The sequence below is a fragment of the Cornus florida genome, unplaced genomic scaffold (assembly GCF_030987335.1).
Source record: "Cornus florida cultivar Cherokee Brave unplaced genomic scaffold, ASM3098733v1 CherokeeBrave_3.0.0_Hap2_Chr10, whole genome shotgun sequence".
Classification (NCBI taxonomy): domain Eukaryota; kingdom Viridiplantae; phylum Streptophyta; class Magnoliopsida; order Cornales; family Cornaceae; genus Cornus; species Cornus florida.
In genome coordinates this window covers 61595749-61610512 of record NW_026775580.1, presented here as the reverse complement: position 1 = coordinate 61610512, position 14764 = coordinate 61595749, and the positions used below count along the sequence as shown (strand labels likewise).

Genomic DNA, 14764 nt, shown 5'->3' with positions numbered 1-14764 from the left:
AAAACAAAAAACAAGTAGCACAAATGGAAACATATGGTGCTTTTGAAGAACTTCTGGAACTAAATTCACACACATTTAAAGACTACTACCTTAACATTTTCGAAGTTAAAAAAAAGAAAAAAGAAAAAAGACAAAAAAAAAAGGCTTTTCAATTTAAAAATTTAAATGAGCAATACACTTCAAAACATTATATGGGTTTGTCAGATTCATAAAGATCCACGCAGAAAAATAAAAAGGATCTCTTTCATATTGCTATTAAATGCAGAAACAAACTTAACATCAAAATAACATAAATCACGCCCTGAAATCTGAAAATATCAACAATAAATATGGAAATTTAAGCAATTACTATTTAAGAAGGAAAAATTGATGGAAAAAAAAGAAGAAAATTGCAATTGAGAGGAGAAATCGACAAACCATGTAAAACAAAAAAAAGAAAAAAAAACACCCACTAACCAGAACTTCCAAAGTTTCTGGGCAAACTTACCCAGCTGTGCAAGTGTTTATAGCCCTCAGTCACGTCCAAGCCAATTATGAGAGCTTAACCAAGGCCACCAAATCTCTAAATCACAATGCCATGTAGATACATGAATTGCTATATCTTCACCAGCAAGTGATTCCCAATAAGGTACTTAGCAACCAAATACAATAGTAGCATCAAGGAAGGACAGGCTTGTTGTCCCAGATCTCTCTTGGTTCAAGTAAATCAGGGCAATAGCGCTTTGATAGAATTTCAACTTGTTCAGCAAACAAATTATTCCCAGGTTGACCTATCTGACGGACCATTTGGTTCCAACGCTTTCGACATACATCTCCAGATCTATGGTCAATAAGATTGTCCCAATCCACATCTTCCATGCAGCATTCATCCAAGCTATAAAGTGCAGTAAGCAGGCGATAGTCATCAGCATCAGCCCATTCACCTTCAGCCACCATAGGTGATGTTAATTGGCAGTACCATTTCTTACAGCAAGTTTGATTGGAACGAGTGGACAACTTATCACTAATAGCACTCCAACAGATATTATCCCTCAACATGCCGTGTTTGGAGTACTTTTCCTCAAAAACCTTCATTCGCAGATCCATATTCACTAAATTAAATAAATTCTGGCACTCCTCTTGGGACCAACGTCCTTTCTTCATGCTAGATAGCTTTATTCTGCGCCAAGTATCCTTCACGTGAAATCTATGTTTGCCAAGCTCGTCAGCCAACGTCTTCCAATCTGGCCCATGTACTTCATGGAACTTTTTGATAATTTCATACTCTTCAGGCGTCCATCCACGCTTCTCATCCCTTTCAAACAATATATGAGCACGGTAGTATATGCTCACATAAGGCCTATGAGGAAGGGCAGCCCCTATTTCCTTCCAACAATTTTTAATTTGGGGATAATCCTTGCAGTGCAGAACCATGTCCAAACCTTCTTCGCCCAAGTTATTCACCTTTATGTAGTTATATACAGCCTCTTTAACCATCTCATCTTCTTCTAGTGAGAACCGCTTGCCTCGAACTAAATTATCTTCCTGTTCTTTTGTGTTCAACGTAAATGGATCATCAGACAATGGGAAGACCTCTACATGATCAGAAAACCTAACTTTCTTAGATTTTCCTTCTGATTTAGGATCTTTGGAACTACTTTCAACTGTATCAGGCAGCTTCTTTTTCCTCTTCTCTTTGTTGACATTTTTCATCTCTTTGTCGACCATCTTATTCCTACTTGAATTAGTATTACCTTCACTGTAAACAAAATCTTTATCTTCAACAGTAGTCCTTTCATTATTATGTTCCTTAGCCACAATTTCTTGAAATCCAGCACTCAAGTCATCCTCATCCAGTTTCTTCTTTCTCTTTCTCTTCTTCTTTTCAACCTTCTCCACAATATCCTCGTTAAAGTCCTCCCTCACTTTTTCAACCTCTTTTCCATCTGTGATTTTCTTGTGTTCTTTTAGATCACCATCCTCCATGTCCCTTCTCCTTTTGTTCCTCTTTCTAGCCCTTCGTTCTCTATTCTTCATTTCAGCGACATCTTCCTTCTCAAAGCTGTTCTGCCGATTAACCACATCAACTTTTCTCATATCATTGTCCTCAAGGATTTCCATTGAAGACAAAACTGTATCATTCTCACCTTTCTTTCTGTCCTCCTCGCACCTCTTCTTCTCATCTTTTCTGGATTTCAACAAATTTTCATGTCCTGAATCCTTGCCACCATTTGACTGCACTCTTCGATTCTCCTCTCCTTCCATGTGACAAACATTATTTGAAGTATCATTATCTTCAGCAGCATTAAATTTTGGCGGCTTCTTTTTCTTCCTCCTATCCTTATCATGTTGATGAGTGTTATCCACTTCTGCATAATACTTTACATTGACAGCTTCATCAGAAGTCCCATCAATTTGAACATCATTCCAAACCTCTTCTTTCTTCTTATCCTTCCTTCTCCTATCTTCTTTGCTTGATTTGACGTTACCCTCCTCCTTACTAGGCACTACATCATTCTTCATTTCAGTGACATCTTCCTTCTCAAAGCTGTTCTGCCGATTAACCGCATCAACTTTTCTCATATTATTGTCCTCAAGGATTTCCATTGAAGACAAAACAGTATCACTCTCACCTTTCTTTCTAACCTTCTTGCACCTCTTCTTCTCGTCTTTTCTATCTTTCAACAAATTTTCATGTCCTGAATCCTTGCCACCATTTGTCTGCACTCTTCTATTCTCCTCTCCTTCCATGTGAGACACATTATTTGAAGTATCATTATCTTCAGCAGCTTCCAATTTTGGCGGCTTCTTTTTCTTCCTCCTATCCTTCTCCTGTTGACGAGTGTTATCCACTTTTGCACAATACTTTACATTGACAGCTTCATCAGAAGTCCCATCAATTTGAACATCATTCCAAACCTCTTCTTTCTTCTTATCCTTCCTTCTCCTATCTTCTTTGCTCGATTTAACATTAGCCTCCACCTTACTAGGCACTACATCTATGCAGTCAACTGCCTCTTCCAAACTATTGGCTACATTCTTCTTGTTTTTCTTAGACTTCTTCCCAATATTACCGGGCGAGGTCTCCTCTTTTTCCACTCTCGTGCCCATGTGGTTAATATCTCTGTCAGGCTTCTCCACTAGTTATGCTGCAAAATGAGAAGAATTCAAAGAAATAATCAGACGGTCAACGGCTGAGTAGTCCTTTCAAACAATCACAGCACTCATAGGCAAAGTCAAGTATTTTAACCATGTGAAACTAGGCATTCACTTTATTCACAGTAGAATGAAATGTTATCTCAAAATTATCCCCTAAACCTCATATTGGCACCAGGCAAGAAGTTCAACAACAACAACAAAAACAAACACTTTGTCACACTACTTGGGATCAGCTACATAAATTCTATATTTCCAGTCAGCTCCATTTAATGTCATAGCCTCAATCAAATCACATGCTAGGCAATGGGCAAGAAGTTAATCTATGAAAAGTATAGTAATAACTATCTTGGAAACAAAAAGGGTATTTGTCTAATTTAATTTACTTAAGTCGGCCGAAAATATATAAACTAACAACCACAAATTCAAAATTAGTGCCAATACGATGATGATGACAATTTAGTGAAGTAAATTCCAAGTGAATACAAATGATTCGTGCAATCGAAACAACATGGTATAAATATTTTAGACAGGTAAATAATTAATCATAACTTCATAAATTCAAGCATAAGAACCCGTGTGTGTGTGTGTGTGGATAAGCATACAAAGAAACATAAAGAAAACATATAGAGATATTCTGATGAAGGCAGTTAAATCACCTTGTTGTATGCGAACAAGCTAAGCACACCTCACCGAGTCACTGATTAGGGTTTGGAGATTGATCTTCTCTTTTTTAGGTGTTGGCACTAATCAGCCAGGTTGCAAAGGATTGAGCAGGTTGGGTCAAGTTCTAAATGGAAGGGGCTGTGACACTCAAAGTTCGACCCAAATAAATTTATGGTTATGTTCGAGACTATGTCCAACTCCAATCTGATGAGACAAGCTAGAATTCTCAATTACACAGTTGGATACTATTTCACCAATATTGAGAACAATATTGTATTGGAATGTACATTAGTTTTGATTAATTCAAACATTTAAACAAACACATTCTGTTCCTTTGTTGTGAAAAATTGATTGTTGGATCGGAAAGAAAGTGTCAGATACAGGAAATCATGAATGATCGCAGTCTTTGAGCACTTGAAAACTTACCTGAATTGGCAAGCTAAAATAGATGTGGAAATTGTTGAGTGGGACCAAGAAATTAGGGTTTGAACATTGTTAGTGGAGATGAATTATAACAGTGAGACCCACTTTTTTCATTGTTACTCCGGTCTGGTTGTTCGTTTTAAGCTTGTAATAAGAACTTCAAGAAGCACGAGTTATCACACGGTTCGGTTTGGACTGATTTAGGAGTATTTTGGAACCAAACTAGTCCTAATGGAACCAGTTTGTTTTGGTTCAGTTCAATTTGGTTCCAGGGTTCTAGCCGTGAATGCTATCCTTACAAAAATCAATCAATATATAACATGTTTATGTATGAATTTCAATAAGAATCAAACACACCAACAAAGATTTGGAAATTAAACGCAAATCCATATTAAAAATTTATAATCACCAATTTATTTCTGAACGATTCACCACTCAGTACCCTATCTCTTATTTTGACCAATTTACTAATCCTATTTGAGAATCTACCAGTGGAAGCAGAGTGTGAGGTAGTTCATGGCAAGCCCCTTCCAACACTACGGAATTCACTCAAAAGCATGCTTTTTGTAAGTATTTTAATTGTCAAGAAGTAACTTTAGAGCTTTACCCTATATTAAGTACTTTTGCTTGTCAAACTTCTTGTTATGATTATTTTTTTTAGTTCTGAAAAGATTTCCATCTTCAAAAAGCTTGGCATGTTGATAAAAATAGTTCCAGATTCAATCTCTGCAGATTTCCAATGCAATCCAATTCAGATTTTTTTTTCTCTTTTTTAATGTCCAGATTCAAATTTTCTTGTAGACATAATTGACAACAACAACAAAAAAAAAAAAAAAAAACAGAAATAAAAGTTACAGAAATTAAAATATATATATATTTGTTTTGCTGAAATAAAATGTAGATTACGGTGATCAATGCAAATTTTGTTACTTTATCTTGTTAAAAAAAAAATTATATAAAAAAGATCATACAAATGTCACCAAATAGGATTTAGTTTGCAAAACAAGAATTCCAGACCTTGATTAGTTGATTTAGAAAAAAAAAATTAAAACAAAACCCATACATACAAGTTAGCAGTTGCAGAGAGAGAGGAGGGCAAGCTTGAGAGTTGAGAGACAGCGGCTGAAGCTTGCGAACGGCGAACCCGAACTGGAACAGCGGGCGATGGAAACTGAAAGATATGGGTTTTGATTTTTTGAACAATCTGAAATGATATGCCGATATGGGTTTTGAACTTTTGATTCTTGCAGACAGATAGATAAACTGAAATATATGGGTTTTCAACTTCTGATTCTTGTAGATTTTGTAGTTTGCAGCTGCAGAGAGGGAGAGAGAGAGGGCAAGTTCAGAGTTGAGAACGAGAATAGAGATAGATGAAGGCGATTGGGGTTTGCCCTAAAAATTTTATTTCTTTGTTTTTTTTCTGGTGGCCCATCATCCATGGGCCTATAAATTTTGAGGCCCTAGCCTAGTACCCGCCTTTGTCGCCTTGGGTCAGGGCCAGCCTGGGCTTATTTAGGTTGGGCCTTTTTTTAGTACGGTGGGCCGGTGGCAGAATTGACTTGGACTTGATTGGGTGGGCTAATTTTGGGGTGGGTTAAAACTATTAATACATTTTTTTTATTTTTGGGCTGGACTAAAATTAGTATAGTAAATTTTTTTTTTTTTTTTTTTGGGGTGGGCTATTTTGTAGTCCCTATTTTTATTGTGAAAATAGCAATGCAAAACAAAATTAAATAAAAAATAGTATTTTACCAAAAAAAAAAAAACAGTTTAATGTTACAAGCAAAAATCGGTTAAGTTTTCAATTAGGGTGTTTGTCGTGATTAAAAAAATTATGAAATTATCTTTTAATTTTTTTTTTCATAGATGTGAATGTAAACTGTCATAATAATGCTCTTATAATTGGCAGTTATGTATTGATAAGTCTTATACAGTTTTATTGGATTAGACATGTGTAACAAATACAATTATTTTTTTTTTATAGAAGAATATGAAAGAAGTATATGATGATTAAAAACGCTCCTAACATTTTAAAATCATTCAAATAATATCAATAACCCGTCAATGTGGAGTAATAACATGGCTCAAATGCTTTTATTTAATAGAGAAAAAAAAGAGTGAGTCAATTTATTGTTCATTTATTTATCTTTACTTTTCCCACTTATGTCAGCAACCAAATGAACCATAATGATCTTACTATTTTTGAACCCATTAGGACTAAAAGAGCATAACTTATATTTTTGTTTTAAGACGAACCAAAGATACTGACCTATTTAGAGTATCTCTATCCAAATCTTCAAAATTTATATCTCAAATATATTTAGGGTATGATGTGATAAATTGACATATAAAACTTTGGCAAATCCATGTATAAAAGAATTCCATCTAATGTGTTAAATTTATTAATTTATTAATATTTTTTCCTTTAATTAAATAACGAACAAAAAGTTTTAATCATACGTGGTATCCATATATTTAAATAATAGGAACAATTCATTTGTCATATCAAAAAAGTTGTATGCTAAATTTGACATATATGGTTTTCTCGTAAAAATTCCACATATTTATAGAAAAATATAAAGTACAATATTTATGCACAATGATTCAAATATATAAACAATAATACCAATAAATAATCAAGTAGCAATTTTTTTATTAAACTCAATAATACATCAATTGGATAATATGGATATAATGATGAATAAGAACTTAACATGATAAATAAATCAACAATAATATAATAATAGAAATTATGAATGAAAATAACAATAATAAAAAAGGTAAGAAAGAGTTGGCTTGATTATTGAGGCATATGTAAACACATTGATTTAAAGCTGATAGTTCTCTTCTTTGTGCGGGTATTGACGAAATTAGTCAGCTCCAAGATACAACTCAATCAGATCGCAAAGGCGTCTCCTCCATGTGCACGACCCCGGGAAGACTAGGTTCAAGTTTCTACAAGTCTTGTTACTCACAAACTCAATAGGTAAAAATACTCTTTGAGGAATGAAAAATGGATTGGTGATAGTTCAAAATAGGCTCACAGCCTTGTACACGAAAGTATCACTCTCTGCAAAATTACCATACATCAAATCTCCCTATGATACTTTATATACGAAGTGTGTATATATATAGAGATTAAAGATATAACGTTTAAGATATATAATGATAGAAATAATGTATGAAATAATATCCCTTATAAGTATCATTTAACTCATGTAATAATAATCATCATTATAAATATAATAAATAATTATATTAATTACTATTTATATTTTTATTAAAATATTCATAACAATAAATTCAATGCTCAACTTAAGAATTGAAGATTCAAGTGAAAATGCTCTTGTGAGTTATGATCTTGTTACTGTATCGCGTAAACATATTCTTATTGTCCAATTATTACTAGGATCAAAGATACAATTAAATAGTATCCAAAAAAATCTGAAAGGGCTATAATCAATCAATTCACATCACAGGTTCAAACAAATAAATTGATAAAGAATAAAGATAAATGAGATATATTCCAGTAGATTAGTATTACTGTTTTTACATATCCATATGTATCAAATCCAATATATCATTATTGGCAAGAGATGCCTCAACAAAATTTTAGGAGTACAATGTAAAGCCAAAATGAAAATTTTAAAATTTACAATACAAATAAACTAAAGTGTTAAAAAACATGACATCATAATTAATTGTGTGGTTATTAATCACAATTTATATTTTGGATCTTGAACTTCGTGATCATTACTAGTTAGTAAAACATTAATGTATATTTGGCATAAATAATGTATAATCATAAATACCTTGATTCGTATGTACAGAGATGTTGAAATATCGAATGAACAAGGGTTAAGTGCACTAAACCCCCTTGAACTTTTTTTTCTTTTTCAAAAAATCCCTTTGAACTATCAAAGAGACACTTAACCCCCTAAACTATCACCGTTGTGGCAAAAATTCCAAAATCGTTAACTTACCGTCTCATATTTAACCATGTGCCTGGGTCAAAATTTAAAATTTCATATATACCCTTATGACTATTAGACCATATATATATACACACACACACCTATGCCTTATATATATATATTTGAACGAAAATTCCCAAATTGAAGAAACCATAAAAATCATTCTTAGTAAAGAATTGTGAGAACCATATTGAAGAAACCCCAAATTGAACCATATTGATTCTCTCTCTCTTTCTCAATCTTCAGCTCGCTATCACTCTCTTTCTGCATCTTCATTTTCGTTTGCGGGAACCATATTTAGTTTTTGTGTACATGTTTTCAGCTCATTTGCATCATATTCTCTTTCTTCCCGTTGATGCAATCAAACCCATAACTACACTGTTGACCCGATCTCATTAAATCTACTGATTGGAATGTCGACAGAGACAATCCCTTTCTGAGCAGAGTGTTCTTTTTTTTAGCACTCTTCGAAGTAACAGAGTTATCTTCTCTACCACCTCAATGCCTTATCCTTTTAAAAATTCAAGCCCCTCACCAACATAGTGTTCCTCTGTTTTTTGTCATTCTTTGGTCAACAAACCAATCACAAGATGATGGATAAATATATAGTTACATATATGTAGAAAATTGAAAATCCCTAGTTGATGACAAGAACTCCCTATGGATTTTATAGTGTTTTTTTTCTCTCTCTGGGGTCTTTCGCTTAACCTCCACCTCTGCCACTCCGCAACCACCATTCAACCATCAATTTGGGTTAGAAAAATTGAAATCCTCATGTGATAATTCCTTCATGAGTGAAACAATAAAATATAAAGAGAAAAAAATGAATGGATAAAATCGATCATGACAGGAAAAGAGAGAATTAGGGAAGAGTTGGTTACGACTTAATCCTCTTTGCAACTTAGCAAGGAACAGTTTGATATATATATATATATATATATATATATATATATATATATATATATATATTGGCAACTAGAGATAGATATAACTGAAAATATCATATACTTTCTTTGTATTATGATAAGGTGATAATGTGTTGTCATTTTTTAATTGGTCAGTTGGATTGTTGTACCACGTCAGCATATCAAGTTGAAAAATGAAAGAAAAATTGTAGTTCAACTTAAGGGCAAAAAGGTAAATTACTTTTTATATTAATGGTTGGTTAACGGATTGTCCCAGAGTGCAACAATCATATAGTTTAGGGGGTTATTTTTAGTTAAGGGGGGTTTATTGCAATCAGATCATAGTTCAGGGGGGTTTAGTGCACTTAACCCAATGAATAATAATCACCTCTTTGATTAATCAAGAAGACCTAGAAGATGATTTCTCTTCCTTAATCCCTTCTACACACTTTACTCACTTATGTGTTGTATCTATAATGTGTATAAATGATGGCAATTATACACTTCTATTAGAATGGGGTAGAGAGAGGACCGATGCTTCTGCTATTTATAAGCAACTCAACTACTGACCATCAAGTAGAATAATTACAAATTGGATGATCAATCACAGATATTATTCATCGCTTTCGGTGTAAAGAAATCATAAGTTAATAAAAGATCATAAAGCAAAGGAATCAATAAGATGGAAACAATAGGAAATATACTGAATGGAAGACAAACCAAAATAGAAAAGCAAAGGAATCAACAAGATGGAAATAATAGGAAATATACTGAATGGAAGACAAATCAAAATGGGATATGTCATAAAGCAAAAGAATCAATAAGATAGCTTCAATGGAAGACAACCCAAAATGGGTAATGTCGGAGGATTAAACAAATATGTGGTGAGTCATTATTCTTAATATAGTGAGTCATTATTCTTACATTCTTCCACTTGACCCATCATACTTATTTGTTTCATAATTTGAATGGCATGAAGCCTATTTTTGATTCATCATAAATATCATTGATAAGTAACTTATTAACGCGAGTCATGGCAGTTGTATATCAGTAAATGTCATACTTCCTTTCATGTAGTACAACATTAATGATTTACTTAATATGATCGATAATTGAGAAGATTACTTAAAGGTCCAACAATAATGTCTTGTAAAGTCTTCCTGATATCATACATGTTAACCATTAATAAAACAAAAGAATATCATAAACACATTTAATGAGTGCAAAATGTCATATGTGAGTATAAGCAACCAGCTGCATATAATAATAGTCATGGACTACATTCAAGACCCATCATTTCAGCATGCTTTTTGAATATATTGGGTGATAGTCCCTTTGTTAACAGATCCGTAATCATGAGTTGTGTGCTTATGTGCTCAATAGACACTCGTTGTTTCTGAATTTATTCTTTAACGGATAGGTATTTTAAATCCATGTGCTTAATACCTTTATAATACCTATCATTTTTAGAAAAGAAGACAATTGCGGTATTATCACAATAAATTTTCAACGGCCTTGAAATAGACTCTATAATTCCAAGCCCTAAAATAAAAATTCCACAACCATAAACTGATAAACCTTGATTTGTAGCCTCAAAGCATGCGACAAATTCAACCTCTATAGTAGACGAAGCAATAATAGACTGTTTTACACTTTTCTATGATATTGCTTCTACAGCTAAAAGAAACATATAACCAAAAGTGAATTTTCTACTATCCACACGTTCAGCAAAATCTGAGTCTGAATAACCAATAACATCTAAATGACCAGACCTTTTAAATGTGAGCATATAATCTTTTATCCCTTGTAAGTATCTCAAAACCTTCTTTGCAGCTTTCCAATGATCTATTCCTAGATTGTTTTGATATCTGCCTAGCATTCTGACTACGAAACTAATATCAAGTCTTATACAAACCTGTGCATACATCAAACTTCCTACAACAGATGCATAAGAAATCATTTGCATATCTTTACGTTCCAAATCATTCTTTGGGCATTGATTTAGACTAAGTTTATCCCCTTTATGTATTAGACCAATACTATCTGAACAACTTTGCATACCAAATCTCTCTAAAACTCTTTCAATATATGTCTTCTGAGATAATCCTAACAATCCACATGATCGATTCCTATCACGTAAGATGCCTCATCTATATCTTTCATTTCAAAGTTCTTTGAGAGATAATTCTTAGCTTCACATAATAAACCAAGATCACTGCTAGCAAGCAAAATATCATCAATATATAGAATCAAAAATATAAACTTACTCCCACTAATCTTCTGGTATATACACCGATCAACAGTGATTTTCTTAAAACCAAAAGTAGTAATGGTATTGTTGAACTTAATATACCATTGTCGGGAGGCTTGTTTAAGTCCATATGTTGATTTCTTAAGTTTACAGACCATGTGTTCATTTCCTTCTAATGTGAAACCTTCAGGTTGATCCATGTAGACTTCTTCTTCTAAACTCCCATTTAAAAAAGCAGTTTTCACATCCATTTGATGTAACTCTAAATCATAATGAGTTACTAATGCCATAATGATTTTAAAATTATCCTTCTTAGATATAGGAGAGAAGGTTTCTTTATAATTAATGTCTTCTTGCTGAGTAAAACTTTTGGCCACAAGTTTGGTTTTATATTGTTCAATATTGCCATTCGAGTCAAGTTTAGTCTTAAAGACCTATTTACACCCGACTTGATTATATCCTTCAGGCAATTCAACGAGTTCCCAAACTTCATTTTGCTTCATTGATTTTAGTTCTTCATTCATGGTATTAATCCATTTAATAGAATCATTACTGTGAATAGCTTGTAAATATGTAACCGGATCTTTATACATTCCTATAAATAATGTATAATCATAAATACCTTGATCCATATGTGCGGAGATGTTGAAATATCGAATGAACAATAATCACCACTTTGATTAATCAATAAGATCTAGAAGATAGTTTCTCTCCCTTAATCACTTCTACACACTTTACTCACTTATGTGTTGTATCTATAATGTGTATAAATGATGACAATTATACACTTATATAGAATAGGGTAGAGAAAGGACCGATGCTTCTGCTATTTATAGGCAACTCAACTACTGACCATCAAGTAGAAGAATTGCAAATTGGCTGATCAATTATAGCTATCATTCATAGCTTTCAGTGTAAAGAAATCATAAGTTAATAAAAGATCATAAAGTAAAGGAATCAATAAGATGGAAACAATAGGAAATATATTGAATAGAAAACAAACCGAAATGGGAAATGTCATAAAGCAAAAGAATCAATGCGATAACTTCAATGGAAGACAAACCAAAATGGGTAATGTCGGAGGATTAAACAAATATGTGGTGGGTCATTATTCTTAATATGGTGAGTCATTATTCTTACAGAAAGTTCTTATCTCTAACTATCCGTTTACTTTTAAATATTTTCAAGCCAAATCTTTCTAAGCGTACCATTCTTGGCAAAAAATGCCCTTGCAAGCATTTCATGCTGCACCAAATAGTTAAATGTTGTGGCAAGGATTGCCTCGTCAAAACTGTTTGTCTTCATCACCTCTTCATACAATTTGTTAACATCTAACTGCTCCCCAATCAACTTACTAAGGGCATGTTTGGCAATCACAGTCGCTCTGTGCTTTTCCTTTGATTTGAAGCAGAAACAATATTTCTACTTTAAAGTGTGTTCAACACTATTTCGAAACTTGTTTGATAACGTAAATTTGTTACAAAATATTTGGAAGCAAAAATATGAAAGTATGTTTAGTAAAAAGTATTGCAAGTTTGAAAATTTGAATGGCTAGTTAAATTTTTTTTTTTAACAATGGTTTGTTGCAGTGCGGAAGCAAAAAAAAAATATATATACATGTATATATATATATATATATATATATATATTATTTTGATACATCTGATTTTGGCCTCAATTTTAGAAGCGTTTCGATACTATTCAAATGATATCAAATTTTACCAAACATGCTTCGTGCTTTTGCTTCGCCACAGTACACTAACAAAAGCAAAAAATTCAAAGCAAAAATATTAGCCAAAGCACTTCCAAAATTGAACAAGCCCTTAGTAAGTTGATTGGGGAAAAAACACAAAGCTATGCCACGTCAGACTCTTAATTAAGAAAAAAATATATATATATTGTTGGCTAACATACTTCTCTATCCCACAATATCTCGATTCTCACTCCTAAGGATTTCCTCTTTCTCTGTAATAGTTCTACCATCTTCCTCGATTATTCCTTTGTCTTCAATTCTAGTGTGCTCTCTTTCTTTCTTCAATTTTACATTTTCCATTCACATATTTATGCCCTAAACTTCTTTTTGAATATAATATTTTAAGTTATAGTCCCTAATTTGGATTTTCACGAGTACATTTCTAATTTTTTGTGGTTATTTCATGAACATAATTTTTGTGAATATTTAATTTTTTGAATTCATTTCTTTCAAAGTAGCTTCAGTGATTTTTGTGATAGTTTTGATTCTCTTCCCAATTCCTTACTCTCTTCCTTTCTACCATCTTCCTTATCTTTCCATTATATTCTCTCTCTCAATTCATGCTCTCTCTCGTTCTTTAAAATTATAAGTCACCATTTTCGAGGCTCTAATCTGGGCATGTTTCTAAATTTTTGTAGGTATTCTGAATTGTGGTGGTTAATTCACGAAAAGATTTTTTGTGGGTGTTATTATGGAAGATGAAATCACAAAGGGAGTAATTAGATGATGCGAAGAGATTATGTATTTGGCATTCCCATTACGCTTGTTCCCATGAGATTCATCAATTATAAGTTAATTAAACTCCTTGAAACCAATTTGCAATCCTTTTTTATATTTGACTTTGCAAACTAGCATAAACAACTACTCTGATTCCTCCCTTCGATTTCGGGAAATCGAATAATAAGTCTCGGAATCAAGGATAAACAAATACTCTGATTTCTCTCTTCGATTTTGAGAAATAAAAGAATAAGTCTCGGAATCAATGATAGGCAAGACCCGAAAAGGATAAAAATGAAGAAAGAGATTAGAGATGGAAAATTGCGTGATCATAACTTTCAAGTTTCATAATATATATATATATATATATATATATATATATATATATAACCACATTAGATTTGGAAGCAAATTGGATGTTTTTAGTTGGACGCCCTATCACGACTAGACTTACGATGTATGACATTTGACTATGAGACACGTGTGTGAGTCTCACCACAGTAGCTCATACTCACGTTTCTCAATCCGAAGATAAGTTCATAATTTTTCTAATCATTATGATAAACATCGTAGTTAAAAACTTAGCCTACCCTCCTCCTCCTTCTTCTTTATTTATTTTTGGCAATACCACACTTAGGTAGAGTTGGGAGACATAAATTACAAAATGGTCTATTTTATTAATTTATTTTTCAATTTTATTGAATTAGACAAAATAATTACATATGTATCGAGAACAATTCTTCAAGTCGAACATGCCCCCTAAGCTCTAATTCAAAATATCAAATTTAGGAAACATCAGTCATATTTATCCATCTTTATAGCGGGTTTCAAAATAACTCGATTTTGAGATAATTTTAAGATATTTGAATCCAGAGTCTTGAAGCATATCACCTTTTTTTTTTTTAATTATTATTTTTAACTCAATTTGCTACATATC

At 32.7% G+C, this 14764-nt stretch overlaps 2 protein-coding genes across 3 annotated transcripts; both read right to left on the bottom strand.

Moving 5' to 3' along the window:
* Positions 1 to 315: 315 nt before the first annotated feature.
* LOC132276223 (uncharacterized) lies at positions 316 to 5609 on the bottom strand. 2 transcript variants are annotated; one of them, XM_059777560.1, is made up of 2 exons: positions 5292 to 5609; positions 316 to 3128 (listed from the first exon to the last, which is right to left on the bottom strand). In XM_059777560.1, exon 2 carries the CDS (start codon positions 3088 to 3090, stop codon positions 658 to 660), a length of 2433 nt encoding a protein of 810 aa, XP_059633543.1. In that variant the 5' UTR covers positions 3091 to 3128; positions 5292 to 5609; the 3' UTR covers positions 316 to 657. The 2 variants fall into 2 exon arrangements, with proteins under 2 accessions (XP_059633543.1, XP_059633545.1); XM_059777562.1 differs by lacking the exon at positions 5292 to 5609 and adding an exon at positions 3795 to 5013.
* Positions 5610 to 10763: 5154 nt separating this feature from the next.
* LOC132277694 (uncharacterized) lies at positions 10764 to 13340 on the bottom strand. Its single transcript, XM_059779543.1, has 4 exons — positions 13272 to 13340; positions 13080 to 13115; positions 12566 to 12752; positions 10764 to 11041 (listed from the first exon to the last, which is right to left on the bottom strand). Exons 1-4 carry the CDS (start codon positions 13338 to 13340, stop codon positions 10764 to 10766), a joined length of 570 nt encoding a protein of 189 aa, XP_059635526.1.
* Positions 13341 to 14764: the final 1424 nt, after the last annotated feature.